The sequence below is a fragment of the Castor canadensis genome, chromosome 7 (genome assembly GCF_047511655.1).
Source record: "Castor canadensis chromosome 7, mCasCan1.hap1v2, whole genome shotgun sequence".
Taxonomy (NCBI): Eukaryota; Metazoa; Chordata; class Mammalia; order Rodentia; family Castoridae; genus Castor; species Castor canadensis.
In genome coordinates, this window is record NC_133392.1 from 130,285,750 (window position 1) to 130,310,130 (window position 24,381).

At 39.8% G+C, this 24,381-nt stretch overlaps 1 protein-coding gene across 2 annotated transcripts; it reads left to right on the forward strand.

Moving 5' to 3' along the window:
- The first annotated feature begins 202 nt into the window (after positions 1–202).
- LOC141424680 (olfactory receptor 2B2-like) lies at positions 203–3,589 on the forward strand. Of its 2 annotated transcripts, XM_074077954.1 has the most exons (2): positions 203–216; positions 2,662–3,589. In XM_074077954.1, the coding sequence occupies exons 1-2, from the start codon at positions 203–205 to the stop codon at positions 3,587–3,589; spliced, it is 942 nt and encodes a 313-aa protein (XP_073934055.1). The 2 variants fall into 2 exon arrangements, with proteins under 2 accessions (XP_073934055.1, XP_073934056.1); XM_074077955.1 differs by lacking the exon at positions 203–216 and having other exon boundaries at positions 2,648–3,589.
- The last annotated feature ends 20,792 nt before the right edge of the window (positions 3,590–24,381 follow it).

Genomic DNA, 24,381 nt, shown 5'->3' on the forward strand with positions numbered 1-24,381 from the left:
AGCAGCCTCTTCAACAAAAACTGCTGGGAAAACTGGTTAGCAGTCTGCAAAAAACTGAAACTAGATCCATGTATATCACCCTATACCAAGATTAACTCAAAATGGATCAAGGATCTTAATATCAGACCCCAAACTCTTAAGTTGATACAAGAAAGAGTAGGAAATACTCTGGAGTTAGTAGGTATAGGTAAGAACTTTCTCAATGAAACCCCAGCAGCACAGCAACTAAGAGATAGCATAGATAAATGGGACCTCATAAAACTAAAAAGCTTCTGTTCATCAAAAGAAATGGTCTCTAAACTGAAGAGAACACCCACAGAGTGGGAGAAAATATTTGCCAATTATACATCAGACAAAGGACTGATAACCAGAATATACAGGGAACTTAAAAAACTAAATTCTCCCAAAACTAATGAACCAATAAAGAAATGGGCAAGTGAACTAGACAGAACTTTCTCAAAAGAAGAAATTCAAATGGCCAGAAAACACATGAAAAAATGCTCACTATCTCTAGCAATAAAGGAAATGCAAATTAAAACCACACTAAGATTCCACCTCACCCCTGTTAGAATAGCCATCATCAGCAACACCACCAACAACAGGTGTTGGCGAGGATGCGGGGAAAAAGGAACCCTCTTACACTGTTGGTGGGAATGTAGACTAGTACAACCACTCTGGAAAAAAACTTGGAGGCTACTTAAAAAGCTGGACATCGATCTACCATTTGATCCAGCAATACCACTCTTGGGGATATACCCAAAAGACTGTTACTCCAGAGGCACCTGCACATCCATGTTTATTGCGGCACTATTCACAATAGCCAAGTTATGGAAACAGCCAAGATGCCCCACCACTGACGAATGGATTAAGAAAATGTGGTATCTATACACAATGGAATTTTATGCAGCCATGAAGAAGAACGAAATGTTATCATTCACTGGTAAATGGATGGAATTGGAGAACATCATTCTGAGTGAGGTTAGCCTGGCTCAAAAGACCAAAAATCGTATGTTCTCCCTCATATGTGGACATTAGATCAAGGGCAAACACAACAAGGGGATTGGACTTTGAGCACATGATAAAAGCGAGAGCACACAAGGGAGGGGTGAGGATAGGTAAGACACCTAAAAAACTAGCTAGCATTTGTTGCCCTTAATGCAGAGAAACTAAAGCAGATACCTTAAAGCAACTGAGGCCAATAGGAAAAGGAGACCAGGAACTAGAGAAAAGGTTAGATTAAAAAGAATTAACCTAGAAGGTAACACCCACGCACAGGAAATCAATGTGAGTCAATGCCCTGTATAGCTATCCTTATCTCAACCAGCAAAACCCCTTGTTCCTTCCTATTATTGCTTATACTCTCTCTACAACAAAATTAGAGATAAGGGCAAAATAGTTTCTGCTGGGTATTGAGGGGGGGAGCGGGAGGGGGTGGAGTGGGAGGTAAGGGAGGGGGTGGGGGCAGGGAGGAGAAATGAACCAAGCCTTGTATGCACATATGAATAATAAAAGAAAAATGGAAAAAAAAAGACATTTTATACAGTCTCATTTAATAAATGACCATTTTTTTCTTTAGGGTCTGGAAAAGGTGGCATGTCCAGGTGATGTCATTCTATAGCAGTCATTTAAGGACCAATAAAAGGATAAGAAGAAAAACACTGGTCAGTAACATGTTCTTGTTATCCTGGCTGCCGACCTAGTATCAAAATAGAGTCTAAATTTGAGTGAAGATCCATCCTACCATCACTTGGTTCTTCCTGTGAACAACATAGCTATGGATTCCTTACTGGATTTTAAGAGGAGCTTCCAGACTCACAAGCATTTCATTTCCAAATAAACATGGTTCATCTTCTGGGGATATTCTAGGGACACAAAAGTTTTCTCTAGGTTTCAGTTCTTGAGTCTCTGTGGCTATCTTTACATGTCAATTTATTTATTCTACACAGTTGTAATCCTTTCAGGGAGGGATTGGAAGGTGGGATAAGGTGATAAAAGTTCTAGGAGAAAGATTCTCTTCACTTCCCAAAAAAAGGCTTTGTGAAATTCCCCTTTTTCCTGAAAATTTATGGCATGGTTTTCAAGGACACAACATCAGAGTAGAAAAAGCTAAAGAAGAAAAACTGAATTTTTAAGTTTTTTTTTTACATCTACACTGTCCTTTGCAGGACCTATTAGTCTTGATATTTGAAATAATGCCTTAGAAACTACAGGAAGGTGTAGATCTTGTTGGCTTGTTGCAAAATATTTTGTATTTCCCTAGCCTACTCTGTTCGGTTTGTGCTCTATGTGTCTGGGGTGTGTGTGTGTGTATGAGTGTGTGTGTGTGTGTGTGTGTGTGTGTGTGTGTGTTTTGTGTGTCTCTTCAACACAAGACTTCTGCTCTGTACAGTTCCCATCACAGGAACCTTGACATTTTACCTTGATAAATTAGATAATTTAGATTATTAGATAAACCACAAGAATTTATTATAATCTCTTCTAAATATCTACAGCTATGCTAGGCCAATTGGATCAGGACATTCTTTGGATGTGGAGGTAGGTATTTGGCTTCAGCTCCTACATCTGTGGATCTCACATAGCATTCCCCCATTGGGTCTTCAAAGGAGTCAGGAATATATCTTCTTTCTTCAGAAGGAAGACCATATACAGTCGAGACTGGAGGAACCAAAGCTCCGTAACTGAGTTTATCCTCTTGGGCTTCTCCAGAAATCCCAAGATCAACTGGATCCTTTTCTTCTTCTTCCTATTCCTGTATTTATTTACAGTCCTGGGAAATGGGCTTATTGTTACCCTGATCAGAGTAGATTCACGTCTACACACACTCATGTACTTCTTCCTCAGTACTCTGTCTGTCCTGGATCTCAGCTATGCCACCACTACAGTGCCCCAGATGTTGGTCCATCTAGTAAACAAGAATAAGACCATCTGTTATGTTGGGTGTGTGGTCCAGATGTACATTTTCCTAACACTAGGCATCACTGAGACCTGCATTTTTGCAGCTATGGCCTATGACAGATATGTTGCCATATGCTATCCACTCTACTATGGAGTCCAGATGAGCCAAACTCTGTGTGTACTTCTGGCAGTCAGCTCAGCCCTTTGTGGACTTATCTGTGCCCTTGTCTACACTGTCTTTGCAATGAATCTGCCCTACTGTGGCCCCAATGAGATTAATCACTTCTTTTGTGAAATTCCTGCTGTCTTGAAGTTGACCTGTGCAGATACATCTCTCAATGACCAAGTAAACTTTATCTTAGGTTTCATCTTACTTCTGATCCCATTATCCCTTATCCTGGCCTCATATATTCATATCTTTGTGTCTATTCTAAGGATTCGCTCCACCCAAGGGCAAATGAAGGCCTTCTCCACCTGTGCCTCACATGTCACTGTGGTCACCATGTTCTGTATTCCATGCATGATCATGTATATGAGGCCTGGTTCTGAAGCCTTCCCAGAGAATGACCAAAAGTTGGCCTTATTCTATAATGTCATCTCTGCCTTTCTTAACCCCATTATTTATAGCCTCCGGAACAAGGATGTGAAGAGGGCTTTCCTAAAGTTAATTGGGATGAGTGAGGACATTCGATAAGTCATGGACCATGAAGATCTGCAGTGCCTCTGATCTCTTGTTTATACCATATATAATTTACTGGTGTGAATTAAGGCCCCTAGGATGAAGGAGATAGCTGGAAAAAGAACACATTCACATTGCTAATGGAAACATCAGGAAAGAACACAGAAAGGATTGTGTTCAAGGATTAACTACATCATTGACCTTCTGTGGCTTTGGAAAAGTCCCCTAACTTCTCTGGGATTTAATCTCCATTTCAGGAAAATATCTTTCGTGATATTTATAATGTCTAAATAATAATAGCTAACTTTATCAAGTGATTTCTATATGAGAGTCATTGTCTAAGTGTTATATAGCTTTATGTCTTTTTTTTTAAAGATAAGTTCTCACTATGTTGTCCAGGCTGACCTTAAACTCATATTCTTAGACTCTTGAGTAGCTGGAAATACGGGTGCATGTCACCATGCCTGGTTGATATGTACTTATTTTAATTTCTATAATAACTGTAGAAGCAGATATTATCTCCTTTTCCATGTGAGGAAACAGACAAGAAGATTAAATAAATTTCCCAATGTTACCAAGCTAGAAAGTAACAAGGCTGAGATTCAACCCAGAGTGCATAATCCCAAAGCCCAGGCTTTTATCTATTATATTTCACCACCTACTTCTCAAGCAGCCAAAACAGAAGCTTGAGGCTTACCTGAGATAACAGAATGGTGCTGGCAAAAGTTGAAAAGACATAGGATTATTATTCTAAGTTAAGTTACAACTACAGGGTCAGATCCTTGATGTCTAGAGCTCTGTTGGGAACTTCAGATCTTCCTTACCAAGATTCTGTAACCTAAGAAAATAGTATCGATCAATGCAATATTAACTCTTTAATAAATGTTTGGCGAGTGACTTTGTCAGCTCCATCCTCATCCTTGAAGTCTGAAATCTTCTCAACTCTGCTTTCAGATCTTCTTTGGGCCCTTCTCTTATTTTTATTATATCTACCCCAAATGTAGCTTTTACATGCCCAGACACTTATTTACAAAGAAAATGTCTTGGTTTCCACAACTAACTTACCCTTAAATTTCCTCTACCACCACAGAGACCATGGGAAGACCCCTGGACCTTAGTGTCAGCTTGATTTGAAATCGTGAGGGAAAAAAATCACCTAATCTCTCTGGATTTCAGTCTTCTTCTACTCAAAATAGAAATAATGACTGCATATTATTGGTGTACCATAAATTATTTTTAATCTCAAATGGGAATAGGAGTTATAACTTAAATAATTGTATATATTATCATTAGAGTAACTGCCTTCAAAACTAATTATCTTACAAAATGTTCATTAAATTAATAATAGCTTGTGTTTTTCAAATTCAAAAGCTAAGATCAGGTTCATTGTGAGCTCAGGAGGTATGAGTGACACTCGAGGTGGCAATTGACTGCATATAGTCATGTCTTGAACACACACCAATATTAGTGGGGCACTATCACAATATAAGCTGCCACATTGACCAGGAATGAAACTATTTCTAGTGTTATCAAAACAATTCAAATTTCTATCATTCCAGTTTCTGTTTCAGAAAAAATATTAAATTCCCTTGCAAAAAGTGACACAGGATCTTTTATTTATTTATTTATTTTTATTTATTTTTTATTATTCATATGTGCATACAATGCTTGGGTCATTTCTTTCCTCTGCCCCCACCCCTCCTTTACAACCCACCCACCCCCTCCCCTCCCCCCTACCCCCTCGATACCCAGCAGAAACTATTTTGCCCTTATCTCTAATTTTGTTAAAGAGAGAGTATAAGCAATAATAGGAAGGAACAAGGGTTTTTGCTAGTTGAGATAAGGATAGCTATACAGGGAGTTGACTCACATTAATTTCCTGTGCATGTGTGTTACCTTCTAGGTTAATTCTTTTTGATCTAACCTTTCCTCTAGCTCCTGGTCCCCTTCTCCTATTGGCCTCAGTTGCTCTTAAGGTATCTGCTTTAGTTTCTCTGCATTGAGGGCAACAAATGCTATCTAGTTTTTTGGGTGTCTTACCTATCCTCATAGCTTCCTTGTGTGCTCTCGCTTTATCATGTGATCAAAGTCCAATCCTCTTGTTGTGTTTGCCCTTGATCTAACGTCCACATATGAGGGAGAACATACGATTTTTGGTCTTTTGGGCCAGGCTAACCTCACTCAGAATGATGTTCTCCAATTCCATCCATTTACCAGTGAATAATAACATTTCATTCTTCATGGCTGCATAAAATTCCATTGTATATAAAGACCACATTTTCTTGATCCATTCATCAATAGTGGGGCATCTTGGCTGTTTCCATAACTTGGCTATTGTGAATAGTGCTGCAATAAACATGGGTGTGCAGGTGCCTCTGGAGTAACCTGTGTCACAGTCTTTTGGGTATGTCCCCAAGAGTGGTATTGCTGGATCATATGGTAGATCAATGTTTAGCTTTTTAAGTAGCCTCCAAGTTTTTTTCCAGAGTGGTTGTACTAGTTTACATTCCCACCAACAGTGTAAGAGGGTTCCTTTTCCCACACGTCCTCGCCAACACCTGTTGTTAATGGTGTTGCTAATGATGGCTATTGTAACAGGGGTGAGGTGGAATCTTAGTGTGGTTTTAATTTGCATTTCCTTAATTGCTAGAGATGGTGAGCATTTTTTCATGTGTTTTTTGGCCATTTGAAATTCTTCTTTTGAGAAAGTTCTGTTTAGTTCACTTGCCCATTTCTTTATTGGTTCATTAATTTGGGGAGAATTTAGTTTTTTGAGTTCCCTGTATATTCTGGTTATCAGTCCTTTGTCTGAAGTGTAGCTGGCAAATATTTTCTCCCACTCTGTGGGTGGTCTCTTCAGTTTAGAGACCATTTCTTTTGTTGAGCAGAAGCTTTTTAGTTTTATGAGGTCCCATTTATCTATGCTATCTCTTAGTTGCTGTGCTGCTGGGGTTTTGTTGAGAAAGTTCTTACCTATACCTACTAATTCCAGAGTATTTCCTACTCTTTGACACAGGAACTTTTAAATTAGGTGGTTTTTTTTTTTGGAGACAAGGTCTCACTATGTAAACCAGGCCAACCTAGAACTCACTATCTAGCCCACGTTTGCCTTGAACTTGCAATCCTCCTGCCTCAACCTTTTGGGTACTCTTCCCCTGTCTTTCTAACAGGATTTAATTAATAAAACATGCCAACTGCTCTTAACTGCTTTGAAAGAAGTTTTATCTATAAACCAAGAAACATCTAAACGTTAAGAAAACACAAAAGACCAATAAACATTAAAAGTGTGCTTTGCTCATTGGCACTTTCTCCAGAAGATAAACTTAGGGGAATTGCCACCATACATTTCTCTTAATATTCGCCAAGCATTAAAGGAATACAAGTTCTAAGAGTGATGTGGAACTCTGAGAAGAAAAGTCTCTGGTGCCAAGGTTTACTGCCCAAATGAAGGACACTGCCTCTAAGCCAACAATCCCTAAGGAAAGGGGAGCTTTGATTTTCTGGAAACAGAAATGGAATTATCCAAACACATGCTGATTGTGTTTCTTGGAGACTTGTTAAGAAAATTGTTCTGAGATCACTAGAGGGGGCATTGAGAATCATTTACTGGAACTAAAGGGATCTTGGGGCTTTCTTCTCAGATCTCTCAAAGCACTAAAAACACTCAGCAGGCCAATTATTTTCTTCACCTCCCAACATGATCCCTCTACTTCTGCCAGTCTTGGATATTATGTGTTTGTATAGGCTAGTCCACCTAGAATGCCTCTTCTTCCAGTTTCCAAATATCTCATTCATGAAGATGCCATGCAGATCTCTTCTTCAGGGAGTTTCCTGGACACTTTAGCCCAGATGAAGACTTTGGCTTCCCCATGAACTCTTAACACCACCAACTAAGCACTCAACTCTGACCTCAAAAACAACTGAACAGTGGCTAAAGTGGTAGAACACTTGCCTAGCTTTCATGAGGCCCTTGATTCAATCCCCAGTATATATACAGATATGTATATGCATATATAAATATACAGTATATATACATATATATTCAATAGAATAGAATAAAATGAAAAAATGCAGGGTCATGGCAAAGGGTATAGCAAAATCATTCCACAAAACCCAACAACTTTCATAATAAAAGTATCAATGATCTAGGAATAAAAATGAACTTCCTCAACCTAACAAAGTGTCTGTGAAAAATAGCTACATCATACTTATTGGTGAAAGATTAAAAGCTTTCCTCCTAAGTCCTGAAAAAGGACAATAATACCTATTCTCACCACTGCTGTTCAACACTGTGCTGCAGGTTTTAATCAGGTAAAAATAGATAAGAAAAAGAAATGAAAGATATATAGATTATAAATGAAGAAGTAAAAGTATCCCTGCTTGTATTATATAATAATTCTAAAGAAAATACACAACAGAGCTCACTGAATAACTTTAGGCAAAGTTTCAGAATATAAGATCAATATACAAATATCAATTGTCCATTTCTATATGAATTCAAAAATTAAGTAACAAGGCCAGGTGCCTCTGGCTCACACCTGTAATCCAAGCTACTCAGGAGGCAGAAATCAGGAGGATCACCATTTGAAGACATCTCGGGGAAATAGTTTGTAAGACCCTATTTTGAAAATACTCAACATGGGAGATTCCAAGATGGTGACTAGAGGGAGGAAGCAGAAAGCGTGCTTCCTAAAATAAAATCTTGGAGAGATGCTGGAGATACACCTTACAGGAAAAACCACCAAGAAGAGGCAAAACTTTGACTCCTCCACACCCCCAGCCTGCACATAGCATCCCCACACCACCTTAAACAGAGAAACCAGGAGGGCTCCTGCACCGCCAGATGCCAGCTCCCAGACCACTTGGGAAGATGCAGACCACCAGGTGATTTAAGCAGCATGTGGTACTCCCACAGACAACCCTGGGCCAGATCAGCATAGCCCCCTGGACAGACCAACCCCCACCCAGGGAAAAAGGAGAAAAAAACCAAACTGAATAAACAACAACCAAAAAAGACACATAGCAAACAGGGTGGGGTGCCCTGAGTGCAGAAGGGTGGGGGAGGGGAAATCACACACAGAACTGTAAATAAACAAGCCGCTGGAGAAGGCAAAAGTGGCGGCACCCGCCCAGCAACCAAGAGCAGGAAAGCTTGTAAAAGTGGCTGTGGGAGGAAAACTCCACTGGACGGGGGGAAGGCCCACTTCCCACATGAACAGTAAAACACTCTTGCCGGAGAAGGTATGTGCAGCGCCACCTCCCCCAGTGTGCTTGGAAAGGGAAAAGCTTGTAACAGTGGCGGTCGCTCCCTGGTGAACTCTAAACAAAGCCTGAGGGGCTAGGTGAGTGTTAAACTCACTCTTGAGATCTGTGTAAATAAAGCTTCCAGCAACAATTGACTGACAGTAGCAAGCAGGTGAGCCTCAGCATCAGATAGACATTCACAAAGCTGTCTCCAGACTCTTTTTTTTTCTTCTTATTTCTTCCTTTGATGAGACAACTGAACTACACGTGCATGCTGAAAAACTTACTGAAACTGTATTATATTTGAACTTGGAACACCTTGTGGTGGTTTGAGGTTTTTTTGTTTTTTTTCGTTGCTTTCCCCTTTGATGAGACAATGACAGAACTACTTCTGAGACACATCTCCAGGATTGGAGGCTGAGGAACTAACACAAAAATTATTAAGACTGAAACTATTGCATTTGAACTTAGAGATTTTTTTTTGAATCCTCTCTCTCTAATGCCTGTTTAGCTTACTGTTGATTACTACAATATCTCTCCCTGTTTATATCTTTGACACTGTTTTTTTTGGTTTTTTTTACTTGTTTGTTATTTGTTTTTCCCTTTTTCCTTACCTTCTTTGCTTTCCCTCTCCTCTCACCTTTCCATTCTAAATATCACCATTGTTGTTATTATAAGCCAGAAAATACTTAATTGCACACAGTACAGGAACAGTAACAATACCAAGGGCAATGATGGGAAGACAGAAAAAGCAGGAAAACCAATTTCCCCACAGCAAAAATTTAGTATAGGAACCAGAGGGAAATGAAGAAAACAGATACTCAGATCCAGACTCAAACAAAATGAAGATAAACTATGCCAAAGAACCCAATGAAGCCAACAAGAATAATATGAAAGAAGAAATCCTATAAGTAATCAGATTTTATAGAGACGATACTGCATATGGTCAACCAAAATGTACAGGAGACACTCATGAAATTCCAAGACAACAAAAATAGAGAATTTGAGAAAGCACAAGAAGAAATAAAAGAAACCATAGAAGCACTGTATAAACACCAAAGTGAAACAAAGAACACAATAAAGAGATAAATGAACTCAGGGCAAAAATAGACAACATTAAAGAGGAAGTGACTTGGGATATGGAAAACCTCAGAAAAAAACGAAACAGAAATGCAAAACAAAATGGAAGACCAATCCAGCAGAATACAACAAACAGAACACAGAATCTCAGAACTTGAAGATAAAGTGGTAATTAAAGGAAAAACCAAAGAACTATCAGTTAAACAACTCAAGACCTGTGAAAAGAAAGGCAAGAACTCATCAACTCCATCAAAAGACCAAACCTGAGAATCATGGGCATTGAAGGAGAAGAGGTGCAAGCAAAGAGAATGCATAATATATTCAACAAAATAATAACAGAACAATTCTCAAATCTAGAGAAATCTATTCCCATACAGATGTAAGAGGCCTCCAAAACATCAAACAAACCAGACCAAAACAGAACTACAACATGGCATACTATCATGAAAACAAAAAGTACAGAGACTAGAGAAAGAATATTGAAGGCTGTAAGAGAGAAAAAACAAATAACATACAAAGGTAAACCCATCAAAATCACAGCAGACTTCTCAACAGAAACATTAAAAGCAAGAAGAGTGTGGGGTGAGATCTTCCGAGCACCGAATGAAAATAACTTCAACCCCAGGATACTCTACCCAGCAAAACTATCATTCAAAATAGATGGAGCAATAAAAGTCTTCCGTGATAAGCAGAAACTAAAACAATATGTGACCACAAAGCCACCACTACAAAAGATTCTTCAATGGATTTTGCACACAGAAAGTGCAACCCAACATAACCATGAAAGGGCAGGCAGCACCAAACCACAGGAAAAGAAAAAGCAAGACAGTAGAGAGTAACCTCAACTTAGGCACACACAATCAAACCTTCAAACAACCAAGACAACTAAATGACAGGAATCACCACATACCTATCAGTACTAACACTTAATGTTAACGGACTTAATTCACCCATCAAAAGGCACCATTTGACGAAATGGATTAAAAAGGAAGATCTAACAATTTGTTGCTTACAGGAGACCCATCTCACTGAAAGAAATAAGCACAGGCTTAGGATGAAGATTTACCAAGCCAATGGCCCCCGAAAACAGGCAGGAGTTAGCAATACTTATCTCTGACAAAGTAGACTTTAAACCTACATTGATCAAACGAGATAAAGAAGGACATTCCAAACTAATAAAAGGGGACACAGACCAAAAGGAAATAACAATTATCAACCTATATGCAGCCAATGTCAACGCACCCAATTTCATCAAACATACCCTGAAGGACCTAAAAGCATATATTAACTCCAACACAGTGGCTGTGGGAGACTTTAACACCCAATCATCATGAAAAGATAGGTCATCCAAACAAAAAAATCAATAAAGAAATCCAAGATCTAAAATATACAATAGATCAAATGGACCTACTTGATGTCTACAGAACATTTCATCCAACTTCTACACAATATACATTCTTCTCAGCAGCCCATGGAACCTTCTCCAAAATAGATCATATCCTAGGGCACAAAGCAAGTCTCAGCAAATATAAGAAAACAGAAATAATACCATGCATACTACCTGATCACAATGCAGTAAAACTAGAACTCAGCAATGAAAGTAAAGACAAAAAACATGCAAACAGCTGGAAACTAAATAGCTCATTACTTAATGAACAATGGATCATTGATGAAATAAGAGAGGAAATTAAAAAGTTCCTGGAAGTCAATGAAAATCAAAACACAACCTACCGGAACCTATGGACACAGCTAAGGCAGTCCTGAGAGGAAAGTTTATAGCCATGAGTGCATATATTAAAAACACTGAAAAGTCCCAAATCACTGACCTAATGATACATCTCAAACTCCTTGAAAAATAAGAATAAGCAAATGCTAAAACAAATAGAAGGAGAGAAATAATAAATATAAGAGCTGAAATCAACGAAATAGAAACCAAAAAAAACCATACAAAGAATTAATGAAACAAAAAGTTGGTTCGTTGAAAAAATAAACAAGATCGATAGACCCCTGGCAAACTTGACTAAAATGAGGAGAGAAAAAACCCCAATTAGTAGAATCAGGAATGCAAAAGGGGAGATAACAACAAACACCATGGAAGTCCAGGAAATCATCAGAGACTACTTCGAGAACCCATATTCAAATAAATTTGAATATCTTAAAGAAATGGACAAATTTCTAGATACATATGATTATCCAAAACTGAACCAAGAGGAAATTAATCACCTGAATAGATCTATAACACAAAATGAAATTGAAGCAGCAATCAAGAGTCTCCCCAAAAAGAAAAGTCCAGGACCTGATGGATACTCTGCTGAATTCTATCAGACCTTTAAAGAAGAACTGATACCAACCCTCCTTAAACTGTTCCATGAAATAGAAAGGGAAGGAAAACTGCCTAACACATTTTATGAAGCCACTATTACACTTATCCCAAAACCAGGCAAAGACACCTCCAAAAAGGAGAACTATAGGCCAATCTCCTTAATGAACACTGATGCAAAAATCCTCAATTACATAATGGCAAACCGAATTCAACAACACATCAAAAAGATTATTCACCATGACCAAGTAGGCTTCATCCCAGGAATGCAGGGGTGGTTCAACATACAAAAATCAATAAACGTAATAAACCACACTAACAGAAACAAAGACAAAAACCACTTGATCATCTCAATAGATGCAGAAAAAGCCTTTGATAAGATCCAACACCATTTCATGATAAAAGCTCTAAGAAAACTAGGAATAGAAGGAAAGTACCTCAACATTATAAAAGCTATATATGACAAACCTACAGCCAGCATTATACTTAACGGAGAAAAATTGAAACCATTCCCTCTAAAATCAGGAACTAGACAAAGATGTCCACTATCTCCACTCCTATTCAACATAGTACTGGAATTCCTAGCCAGAGCAATTAGGCAAGAAGAAGGAATAAAAGGAATACAAATAGGTAAAGAAACTGTCAAAATATCCCCATTTGCAGACGACATGATCCTATACCTTAAAGACCCAAAAAACTCTACTCAGAAGCTACTAGACATCATCAATAGCTACAGCAAGGTAGCAGGAAATAAAATCAACACAGAAATCATTAGCAGTTCTATACAGTAATAATGAGCAAACTAAAAAAGAATGTATGAAAACAATTCCATTTACAATAGCCTCAAAAAAATCAAATATCTAGGTGTAAACCTAACAAAAGATGTGAATGACCTCTACAAGGAAAACTATAAACTTCTGAAGAAAGAGATTGAGGAAGGCTATAGAAAGTGAAGAGATCTCCCATGCTCATGGACTGGTAGAATCAACATAGTAAAAATGTCGATACTCCCCAAAGTAATCTACATGTTTAATGCAATTCCCATCAAAATCCCAATGACATTCATTAAAGAGATTGAAAAATCTACCACTAAATTTATATGGAAAACCAAGAGTCCAGGAATAGCCAAGGCAATACTCAGTCAAAAGAACAATGCTGGAGGTATCACGATACCTGACTTCAAACTATATTACAAAGCAATAACAATAAAAACAGCATGGTACTGGCACAAAAACAGACATGAAGACCAGTGGAATAGAATAGAGGACCCAGATATGAAGCCACACAACTACAACCAACTTTGTCTTTGACAAAGGAGCTAAAAATATGTGATGGAGAAATATCAGCCTCTTCAACAAAAACTGCTGGGAAAACTGGTTAGCAGTCTGCAAAAAACTGAAACTAGATCCATGTATATCACCCTATACCAAGATTAACTCAAAATGGATCAAGGATCTTAATATCAGACCCCAAACTCTAAAGTTGATACAGGAAAGAGTAGGAACTACTCTGGAGTTAGTAGGTATAGGTAAGAACTTTCTCAACAAAACCCCAGCAGCACAGCAACTAAGAGATAGCATAGATAAATGGGACCTCATAAAACTAAAAAGCTTCTGTTCATCAAAAGAAATGGTCTCTAAACTGAAGAGAACACCCACAGAGTGGGAGAAAAATATTTGCCAACTATACATCAGACAAAGGACTGATAACCAGAATATATAGGGAACTTAAAAAACTAAATTCTCCCAAAACTAATGAACCAATAAAGAAATGGGCAAGTGAACTAAACAGAACTTTCTCAAAAGAAGAAATTCAAATGGCCAAAAAACACATGAAAAAATGCTCACCATCTCTAGCAATTAAGGAAATGCAAATTAAAACCACACTAAGATTCCATCTCACCCCTGTTAGAATAGCCATCATTCGCAACACCATTAACAACAGGTGTTGGCGAGGATGTGGGGGAAAAGGAACCCTCTTACACTGTTGGTGGGAATGTAGACTAGTACAACCACTCTGGAAAAAAATTTGGAGGCTACTTAAAAAGCTGGACATCGATCTACCATTTGATCCAGCAATACCACTCTTGGGGACATACCCAAAAGACTGTGACACAGGTTACTCCAGAGGCACCTGCACACCCATGTTTATTGCGGCACTATTCACAATAGCCAAGTTATGGAAACAGCCAAGATGCCCCACTATTGATGAATGGATCAAGAAAATGTGGTCTTTATACACAATGGAATTTTATGCAGCCATGAAGAATGAAATGTTATAATTCACTGGTAAATGGATGGAATTGGAGAACATCATTCTGAGTGAGGTTAGCCTGGCCCAAAAGACCAAAAATCGTATGTTCTCCCTCATATGTGGACGTTAAATCAAGGGCAAACACAACAAGAGGATTGGACTTTGATCACATGATAAAGCGAGAGCACACAAGGAAGCTATGAGGATAGGTAAGACACCCAAAAAACTAGATAGCATTTTTGCCCTCAATGCAGAGAAACTAAAGCAGATACTTTAAAGCTACTGTGGCCAATAGGAGAAGGGGACCAGAAAGTAGAGAAAAAGTTAGTTCGAGAAGAATTAACTTAGAAGGTAACACAAATGTACAGGAAATCAATGCATGTCAACTCCCTGTATAGCTATCCTTATCTCAACTAGCAAAAACCCTTGTTCCTTCCTATTATTGCTTATACTCTCTTTTCAACGAAATTAGAGATAAGGGCAGAATAGTTTCTGCAGGGTAGCGAGGGATAAGGGGGAGTAAGGGATGGAGCAGGGGTGGGTAAGGGAGGGGGCGGAAGGAAGGGGGGAGAAATGACCCAAACATTGTATGCACATATGAATAAAATAAAAATTAAAAAAAAAGAAAATACTCAACACAGAAAAAGGCAGGTGGATTGGCTCAAAAGGTAGAGTATCTGCTTAGCAAGTGTGAGGTCCTGAGTTCAAACCCCAGTACCACCTAATTAATTAATTAAACAAATTTAGTCCAGTATCATAAAAAAGGAATAATATACCTAGGAATAAATTTACTAAAAGAAGTACAAGACTTGGACACTGAAAATCATAAAACATCATTGAAAGAAGTTAAAGATAACCTAAAAGAATAGAAAGATATCCCATGTCCATTAATCAGGTAACTTCATGTTGCTGAGATGGCTACACTCTCCAAAAATATCTACAGACTTAACTCATCCCTACCAAAAACCCCACTACCTTTTTTAGGAGAAATTGACAAGTTGTTTCTAAAATTCAAGTGAGAATTCAAGAGATCCAGAACAATCAATAAACTTAAAGAACTTACTCTTCCCAATTTCAAACTTAATACAATGGAAGGTTAATCAAACTAGTACTTCTTCACTAGCCTCCAGAACTATGAGAGTAAATTTCTGTTGTTTTAAGCCATCCAGTCTGTGGTACTTTGTCATGACAGCCCTAGAAACTGATATAGCCAGGATGACAGAGCATTTGTGACAGGCCATACGAGGAAGGTACTGTAAAGAGAACTACATTTAAATTTTAGTTCCTCACCCACAGAGTGGGAGAAAATATTTGCCAACTATACATCAGACAAAGGACTGATAGCCAGAATATATAGGGAACTTAAAAAACTAAATTCTCCCAAAACTAATGAACCAATAAAGAAATGGGCGAGTGAACTAAACAGAACTTTCTCAAAAGAAGAAATTCAAATGGCCAGAAAACACATGAAAAAATGCTCACCATCTCTAGCAATAAAGGAAATGCAAATTAAAACCACACTAAGATTCCACCTCACCCCTGTTAGAATAGCCATCATCAGCAACACCACCAACAATAGGTGTTGGCGAGGATGCGGGGAAAAAGGAACCCTCTTACACTGTTGGTGGGAATGTAGACTAGTACAACCACTCTGGAAAAAAATTTGGAGGCTACTTAAAAAGCTGGACATCGATCTACCATATGATCCAGCAATACCACTCTTGGGGATATACCCAAAAGACTGTGACACAGGTTACTCCAGAGGCACCTGCACACCCATGTTTATTGCGGCACTATTCACAATAGCCAAGTTATGGAAACATCCAAGATGCCCCACCACTGACGAATGGATTAAGAAAATGTGGTATCTATACACAATGGAATTTTATGCAGCCATGAAGAAGAACGAAATGTTATCATTTGCTGGTAAATGGATAGAATTGGAGAACATCATTCTGAGTGAGGTTAGCCTGGCCCAAAAGACCAAAAATCGTATGTTCTCCCTCATATGTGGACATTAGATCAAGGGCAAACACAACAATGGGATTGGACTTTGAGCACATGATAAAAGCGAGAGCACACAAGGGAGGGGTGAGGATAGGTAAGACACCTAAAAAATTAGCTAGCATTTGTTGCCCTTAACGCAGAGAAACTAAAGCAGATACCTTAAAAGCAACTGAGGCCAATAGGAAAAGGGGAACAGGTACTAGAGAAAAGGTTAGTTCAAGAAGAATTAACCTAGAAGGTAACACACATGCACAGGAAATCAATGTGAGTCAATGCCCTGTATAGCTGTCCTTATCTCAACCAGCAAAACCCCTTGTTCCTTCCTATTATTGCTTATACTCTCTCTACAACAAAATTAGAAATAGGGCAAAATAGTTTCTGCTGGGTATTGAGGGGATGGGGGGAAAGGGAGGGGGCAGAGTGGGTGGTAAGGGAGGGGGTGGGGGCAGGGGGGAGAAATGACCCAAGCCTTGTATGCGCATATGAATAATAAAAGAAAAAAAATATTCTGAATATTAGCTGCAGCTGATATAGGATACAGCCACAAAACAATGGCCTTCCAATTGGACAAAAAAAAAATTTTTAGTTCCTTTCATAAGTTTTTCATTTTGGGGTTTAGTAAAACCCCAAAATACCAAAAAGTCTTTTTAATGGGAGTCAAATTTTATCAAATGAAATGAATGCTGTTTTGCCAAATGCCTTTTCAACATCTATAACATGTCAAGGTATATATGTTCTTTGATTTGTTTAAAATAGCAAAAGGGAATATTTCCTTGCCTCTTCCTACGTTCTAGAGGTGGGTGGCAATCCTTAGCATTCCTTGGCTTGTAGCTGCATCACTCCAATTTCTGCCTTTGTCATCACATGGTGTTCTCCTTTTGTACCTGTTTGCATATGGTCTTCCCTCTTCTTAAAAAGATACCAGTTATGCCAGGTGCTGGTGGTTCACGCCTATAATCCTAGCTACTTAGGAGGCAGAGATCAGGAGGATCATGGTTCAAAACCAACCCAGACAAATAGTTCACAAGACCCTATCTTGAAAGAATTAACTTAGAAGGTAGCACACATGCACAGGAAATCAATGCAAGTCAACTCCCTGTATAGCTATCCTTATCTCAACTAGCAAAAACCCTTGATCCTTCCTATTATTGCTTATACTCTCTCTTCAACAAAACTAGAGATAAGGGCAAGAGAGTTTCTGCCTGGTAGCGAGGGGGTAGGGGGGCGATGGGGAAGGGGTGGGGGAAAGGGAGGGGATGGGGGGAAGGGGGAGGAATGACCCAAACATTGTATGCACATATGAATAAAATAAAAGTCCCATCACAAAAAATGGTTGGTAGAGTGGCTCAAGGTATAGGCACTGAGTTCAAACTCCATTACTGCAAAAAAAAAAAAAAAAACGACACCAATTATATAAGAATATATGACCTAATATTAGCTAATTATATCTGCAAAGATTCTGAGGTCATGGGCATACCTTATTGGGAGATATAATTCAACTCATAACACTGAACATTCCATTTGGGTTAGTATGTTTTGTGTTGTTATAATAGAATGCCACAGACTGGGAAATCCATAATGAACAGAAATTTATTAGCTCATGGTTCTAGAGGCTCAGAAATCCAAGGTCAAGGGGTCAGCATCTGACAAGGGCCTTATTACTGCAACATCCTTGGCAGAAGATGGAAAGGCAAGGTAAAGAGAGGCAAAGGGAGTGAACTTCCCCGTTTATGAGAAGCCCACTCATGGTGACAAATCCACAACCACAATAACAACGCTATTCACTAAGGTGAAGCCCTCATGGTCTAGCCATTTCTTAAGAGTTCCACCTCATAATACCGTTAGGATGGCAGTTACATTTCAACAGGAGTTTGGGAGAAACAATTCAAACCAGAGCATTCTGTGCCTCTCCCCAAAATGCATATCCTTTTCACATACAAAACACTTTCATTCCATCCCAGTAGTCCCCAAAGTCATTCCAGCATCAACTCAAAGTCCAGAGTCTCATCTAGATCAGATACAGGGGACATTCAAGGCACCATTCATCCTGAGACAAATACCCTCCAACTGTGAGCCTGTGAAATCAGAACAAATTTTCTACTTCCAAAATACAATGGTGGGAGATAAATAGGCTGGAAGGAAGGAGTAACAGTCCTCAAGTAATCCTCACCAACAGGGAAGGCAACATTAAATCTTAAGACTCCGGATTAATCCTTCACCCCTTATGTCATCTCCTGGACATTGGGGTGGCGATTGGGTCCCAAGTCCTCAGGCTGCTGAACTCCTATTGAGGCAGGCTAGTAACAGGAAAAGTACCCAAACCAAGTCATGGGGACACAGGTGGCCTCCTCACAGATCATATCATGGAGAACAAGTGATCTAGCTCCACTCAGAACCACACCAAAATTTCCCTTTTGAAATAGCATTTGCATCTGGACCCAAACCGGAGCACATGCACAAGGGCCCTAATTATAGCTCAGTGAATTCATATGCACAATCTGTCAAACTCCAAAAGAAACCCTTAAATACCACCCAGATCTCCTCCCCTTGTTCACCCTTTGTAGTGTATAGATTTACCTATCCAAACCAAGGCACTGGTGATCTTGTGTTACAGGTGCTGCTCTTAAGCCACCTTGCCAGAGCCCGCCCCACCTCTTCCTTGGAAAATGCATTTTCCTGCTTTCACTTACAATCTCTCATTCTCAATATGACACTGGTGTTGCTTTGCAGTCTCCACCCAATTCTTTGTTCTGGACACCAAGGACCTGAGAGCTTCTCAACCAAGGTCTTCTGAGATCACTCACTAGTAACATTATGGCTTTGCTGGGCTCAGCCCATGCAGTAGCTCCTACAGGTTGGAGGCTTATGCTGCAGCAATCCCAAACATGGAGAGTTTTGCTGTCTTGGAAGCAGGCCTGCTCCCACAGCTCCACTAGACATTGCTCGTATGTGGCAGCTTTGCCCCTGTGGCAGGTTTCTTCCTGAGACCTCGTGTTCTCTGATATATTCTTGGAAAACTAGATGGTGGCTTCCTCAGCCACACAACTCAAGCATTCTGTGCACTAGCAGAATTAGCACCACATGTCTTATTGCCTACACCCTCTGGAGTAGAAGCCTAAGTCACACCTGAGCTCACTTGAACCATGTCTATGGCAGTTGAGGAGCATTGAACTGGACTGTGGGAAGCAGGACAATGAAAACTGAGACTCGGGCAGTGCCTTCTCTCTTTAAATCATTTCTTGTCTCATTTTACTGCAACCAGTTAAAAGAAGCCATGCAACTCTTTCAATATTTTGCTTAGAAATTTCTTCTACAGTGTATCCTAGTTTGTCTCTTTTAAATTTTGCCTCCCATAAACACTAGGACACAGACACAATTCTGCCAAGTTTTTGTTTTTGCTATTCCATAATAAGGATGACCTTGGTTCCAATTTCTGATAAGGTATTTCTCATTTCTATCTAAGACCTCATCAGATGTCTTTTACTATCTGTAGTCTGTCCCAACATTCCCATATGACCACTAAGCCATCTCCAAGAAGTTTCAGGCTTTCTCCACAATTCTCTTCCAAGCTTTCACCAGAATCACCCTTAACACTTCATGCAGAGAAATACAGGCTTTTATAGCCTGTTCCTCCAAACTCTCCAGCCTCTGTCCATTGCTGCATCCACATTTTCAGATATTTGTTAGCAACAGCCCCACTTCTCTGTCCAGACCAATTTTCTGTCCTGGTCTGTTCTGTGCTGGCAGAACAATACTGTAGGCTGAGTGATTTATAATGAATAAGTATTTATTGACTCATAGTTATTGAGGCTGAGAAATGTACAATGGAAGGAGGGTGGTACCTGGTGAGGGCCTTCTTACTGTCATGGTAGAGGGTAGAAGGACCAGAGATCATGCTCAATAGAGAGGCGAAAGGGGACCAAACTCATCTTTTTGCAAAGATCTCACTCCCACAATATTGAATCTGCTCCCACAAAACCAGCATTAATTCCTAATAATGAACATAGGAGGAGACAACCAATTCACAACTATTGTGGTCAATTCTGACCATCTGGCCTTAAAGTCTCAGTGTCAATGTCCTTTCTTTCAGAATGTCTGCCACAGGGCCCCAGGAGAATTCCTCTAATCTATGTGTTCCCACAGCATTCTCTGTGCCTTTGTACAGGTTGCTCTCTGTTTGAAACACAGCTTCTCCCTCTTTTCTGTCTGGTAAAATTCTTCTCGTTATCCAGAGTTCAATGCAAGAATCCTCCTGTGAAATCTTCATGACCCAACCCGGGATAATCACTTCTACATCTGTACCTTGGACATCTCCCAACACAGTACTATCACAATGTACTAGTATGTTTTGTCAGTTTCTCCTTCTTAAGCTATGAGCCTCAGGAGGGCACCAGACGATGTGTCATTTATCCCTGCATATCTAAATGTCATAGAATGAATGTCAACACATGTTTGCTGGATGCAGGTGGGATACTAATAAAGTAGGAAATGACAAAAAAAATTGATGGCGACTTTTTGAACACCATACTAATAATATCTATACTATGCTCCACTAATCTCCCTTCCAGTGTTTATGGAAGATGTTACTGATAAATCCTGGCAGTCTTTCTCAGTGAGCTTTGATGTGGCTTAAATTTGTCACACCTATCCTCTGGGCAAACACTTCCACACAGTTGGAAAACAAGATGACTCAATTTGCCATCTCAATGACATTAATATTTTACGCTGGTGGTAGGGATTTGAAATCAAAGAAGGCTACTTCAGACTTCTTACATTATTTCATTCAAAAGGCTATCAAGTGTGAAGCCCTGAGTTAAAACACTAATATTCACCCCCAGAATATAAAAGCTATATTCCTCATCTATGCTTGAAATTGATTCTGGTCAAAATTATGAAGTACCATCCGTATGTCTTTCCCCAATCAAGAAGCAGAGAGGTACAGTTGAGTGGGAGAAGTTGCGTTTCTTGATCTAATTGCAGAAACATGCATTTGTAGGACAAACTATCTGACATACACAGACAGTCATGTCAAAATTAAATTCTATGAAATTTTATTATACCTGTTTCATACCTGATCATATTTATCCCCCACCACTACCCTATAGTGTTACTCTATCATTTCACTGATAAGGAAACTGAGGTATAGGAAAGTTGTTATTTTGTCCATAGCAGAATAAGGATTTGGACTCAGGTCTTCTGAATATCCAAGATTTTTGCTCCCATGAGGACTATTTGTCAGTTGCTTCATCCTGATCCAGTCCCATAAAGGATCCTACCATTGTTTGGAGAACATTCTTTTTCCTTCAGGAAGTTGCAGACATTTGAGGCCTCAAGATATCAGGGTTCAATGCAAGCAAGTGCTTAGCAGAGCAGAGAGGATGGAGTGGGACACCCTGGGAGCTGAAAGAAGAGGAGCCATACCCACATCCCCTGACCTTGGGAAACCCATATTTATTCTTTTTAACCCTTGCCCTTGCACTCCATGCACTTACTTCAATTGATGTTCACACATCTATTCCCTCTAGACTGTGAGACAGAATAGAGAGAGGCTATGGGGAGCAGGAGGCCTTAGATTGGGAGAGTCAGAGGTCCTGGGTATGTAGGTCTTAGGTGCCAAGCTGAGGAGGTGAAATGTGTGCTCAGGGCTTGGGAGGGCTGTGGTGCAGCCTAGAAGATCCCAAGGCACAGAAGACTCATTAAGAAGCTGCCAGATCTGTTCTCCCTTAGGATCAGGAGTAGAACATTAAAGAAGTACCCAGTAGGCTTCTGGCTCATCCTTCACACAGAGTCCAGAACCAGGTAAGGAGGGACGGGGTATAGGCTTGAGGCAGGCAGTTTCCACCTGGACCATCCTTACCTGGTGCTTCCCACCTGTCTCTGCTCCTCATTCTGTCTGCATGAGCACCTGCGTGCTATGGCCTCTCTTTCATTCATTTCAGGCTCTTTGGGCCTAGCATCTGATCTTCTCCTTGATCTCTGTCTTGATCTGCTAACTGATTTCTCTCTGTTTAACTGTCTCTTTGTCTCTATTTGCTTTTGAGTCAAAAGGAAAAAAGCTGGAAAGGGCTGAAGGCTGTTGCTGTTGAGCTAAGGCAGTTGGTTTCCTCTGCATCCAAATAATCAGATTTTGAATCCTTGGACTGAGGATATAGGACAAGAGATTGGTAGGAGTGGTAAAGGTAGAGGTAATTTATTATAGGAGTTGCAGAAAATGCCATTGGAGGCTACAGGAGAATCAAGAAGAGCTGAGAAGAACTGTAATACACTCATTGGAGGAGGGAAGAAAAGTAACAAACTGGATACTAACATCATCCTGGCATTTCTTTCTGGACCAGCCCCTGGCCAGGCCTTGGGATGGTTGTAAAGTAGATCATAACAGGGTTGAAGTCCTCCCTACTCATCTATTTCTGGCCCTTCTATTGCCCTCTTTGACACTCTCCTTTCCTCATTTTCTCCATTCTGTATCATGTTCTGGTCAGTTTATCGCAGGGACTGGGAGCAAGATGCCTACTGAGACACTACTACAATGGTCCAGGCATCAGGTCCAGATGAAGCTGGAGGATGAATGGAGAAGAAGAGTCCTCAACTCTTCCAGCTGGAGTGGTGCAGGGACTCTCTTGCCCCACCATGTGTAAGACTGGTCACAGTGTATCCTTGACATGGTCAACTATTTTTTCTTGATCCTTTGATGGGTCCAAGAAGCTCACTAATTTCCAGGACAGCTGACCCTGTCTAATGTAATTCAATTATATTAAGCTAAAACCTGCCTTCTTGGTATAACTCCCAACTTTATCTCTTGGGATCTCCCAGAACAACACTCATCTATCCTCCACATGAAAGGACTCATCTGTGTTTCCACATGACTTGCAGAGAGTTGGTCTTGATTACAGAGAGTTGATCCTCAGCTTCCAGAATGTCCTTTGCCTTTCAGTTCTGTAGGAGAAAAATCCCTATTTGCTTCCTCACACAATGTCATTTCCAGCCCCTTCTTCATAACCTGCTCCAGCTTGTCCACATTCCCCTTAAAATATGGCCCAGAAGAAGGAATGGCTTTCCATATGTGATCCAGCTACTACAGACATAGTTCCATGCAACCTCTTCTGAGCTGCTAGGATCCTTTTGATGTAGCCTCACGTTGGCTTTTTAGAAGCTTCATTACAGTGATCCAACTTAGAATGTGCATATTTTGTGTGGTCCTAGGAATTAAACTTAGGTCCTTGCTCATGCTAGGCAAGCATCTTACCCTTGAGCTACACACCCAGCTATGCTGATCCAGTTTAAGTTCTCAGTTATTTCCCAAAACACTGCTACCCCATTTGAGATTGGTACAGTTGACTTCTGCCAAAAGAGTGGACAGGAGCTATTACATTAGTGCCACAGCATTCTGTCCAGTTGAGACTGCATATCTAATTCTCTAGTTCTGAGTCAGACCTTCCTCACTGTGAAAAAAGATGTTGTGAAAGAAGAACCAATGAGACTGGTCTGTGGGAATGTGCCTTGAGTTTTCTGCTGGCCACAGTTAAATTCATCTCAACTCCACTCCGTACTTCATTCTCACTTCCTCTCCTTCACTTCTACTCTATTGCAACAGCCACTCATGACATGTGCTATTCCTATTGCTAACTGCTTCCTCAGAGGCCTCACTCCATCACTTCTCTCTTCTCATTTGCCTTTCCCTTCAGTGTGTATACATTCCCCTGATCTATGTCCTGATCTAGCATCTCCTCTCATACCTTTTCTTTACAACCCAGTTCACTCCTCAGAACCCACTGCAATCTGACTTCTGTCTTCACCACTGAAATTTCTCACATTAAAGTCATTAATAATTCTCACATAATTACATTTTTGGATAGTGTTTTCCTTTCTTTTCTCTTTGCGTTTAACACCACTGGCACTCTACCTC